This window comes from Morone saxatilis, unplaced genomic scaffold (assembly GCF_004916995.1).
Source record: "Morone saxatilis isolate NCDOM2014 unplaced genomic scaffold, NCSU_SB_2.0 Contig17, whole genome shotgun sequence".
NCBI classification, from domain to species: domain Eukaryota; kingdom Metazoa; phylum Chordata; class Actinopteri; family Moronidae; genus Morone; species Morone saxatilis.
The window spans coordinates 19703031-19703479 of NW_023339729.1; the positions used below are offsets into that span (position 1 = coordinate 19703031).

General features: G+C 36.7%; 1 protein-coding gene across 1 annotated transcript in view; it reads left to right on the forward strand.

Annotated features, from left to right (window-relative positions):
* The window catches only part of znf330 (zinc finger protein 330), a gene marked incomplete at its 5' end in the record, with an annotated part of 8395 nt that overhangs the window by 2552 nt on the left and 5394 nt on the right, over positions 1–449 (forward strand). The window contains 1 exon segment of the mRNA XM_035659456.1: positions 90–166. Coding sequence (XP_035515349.1) covers positions 90–166 — 77 coding nt within the window.

Consider the following 449-nt stretch of genomic DNA (forward strand, 5'->3'; position numbering starts at 1 on the left):
CTTGATTTGAAGAGTGTGAGAGAAAGTGACACTAAAACAGGTTGTGACATCTAATTAAACTATGAAATGTTTAATGCTTGTGTTGTCAGGCAAAACCAAGTGCATGAAGTCATCAGATTGTGTGATCAAACATCCTGGGATCCACAGCACTGGAATGGCCATGGTGGTAAGTTGTCAACATTTCTCAACTGATACAATCACGCAGTATGAGTGCCTGTTTGTACGGTGACACATCCGTACTTACAAATCCTAATGAGGACATTTGGTTGTAGCGATAAAAAGAGTGGATACAGTACACAATTGGTAATGTTTGTTAATAATGTGTTCTGTTATTTTAGTTCAGGCCAGTCAGCTTTTATTCATTAAGTATGTTTTTATCGTGATATTTCTGTGTTCTGTGCAGAAATTTCTTAAATCAGAATCAAAAAATACCTTAATAATCCCAGGGG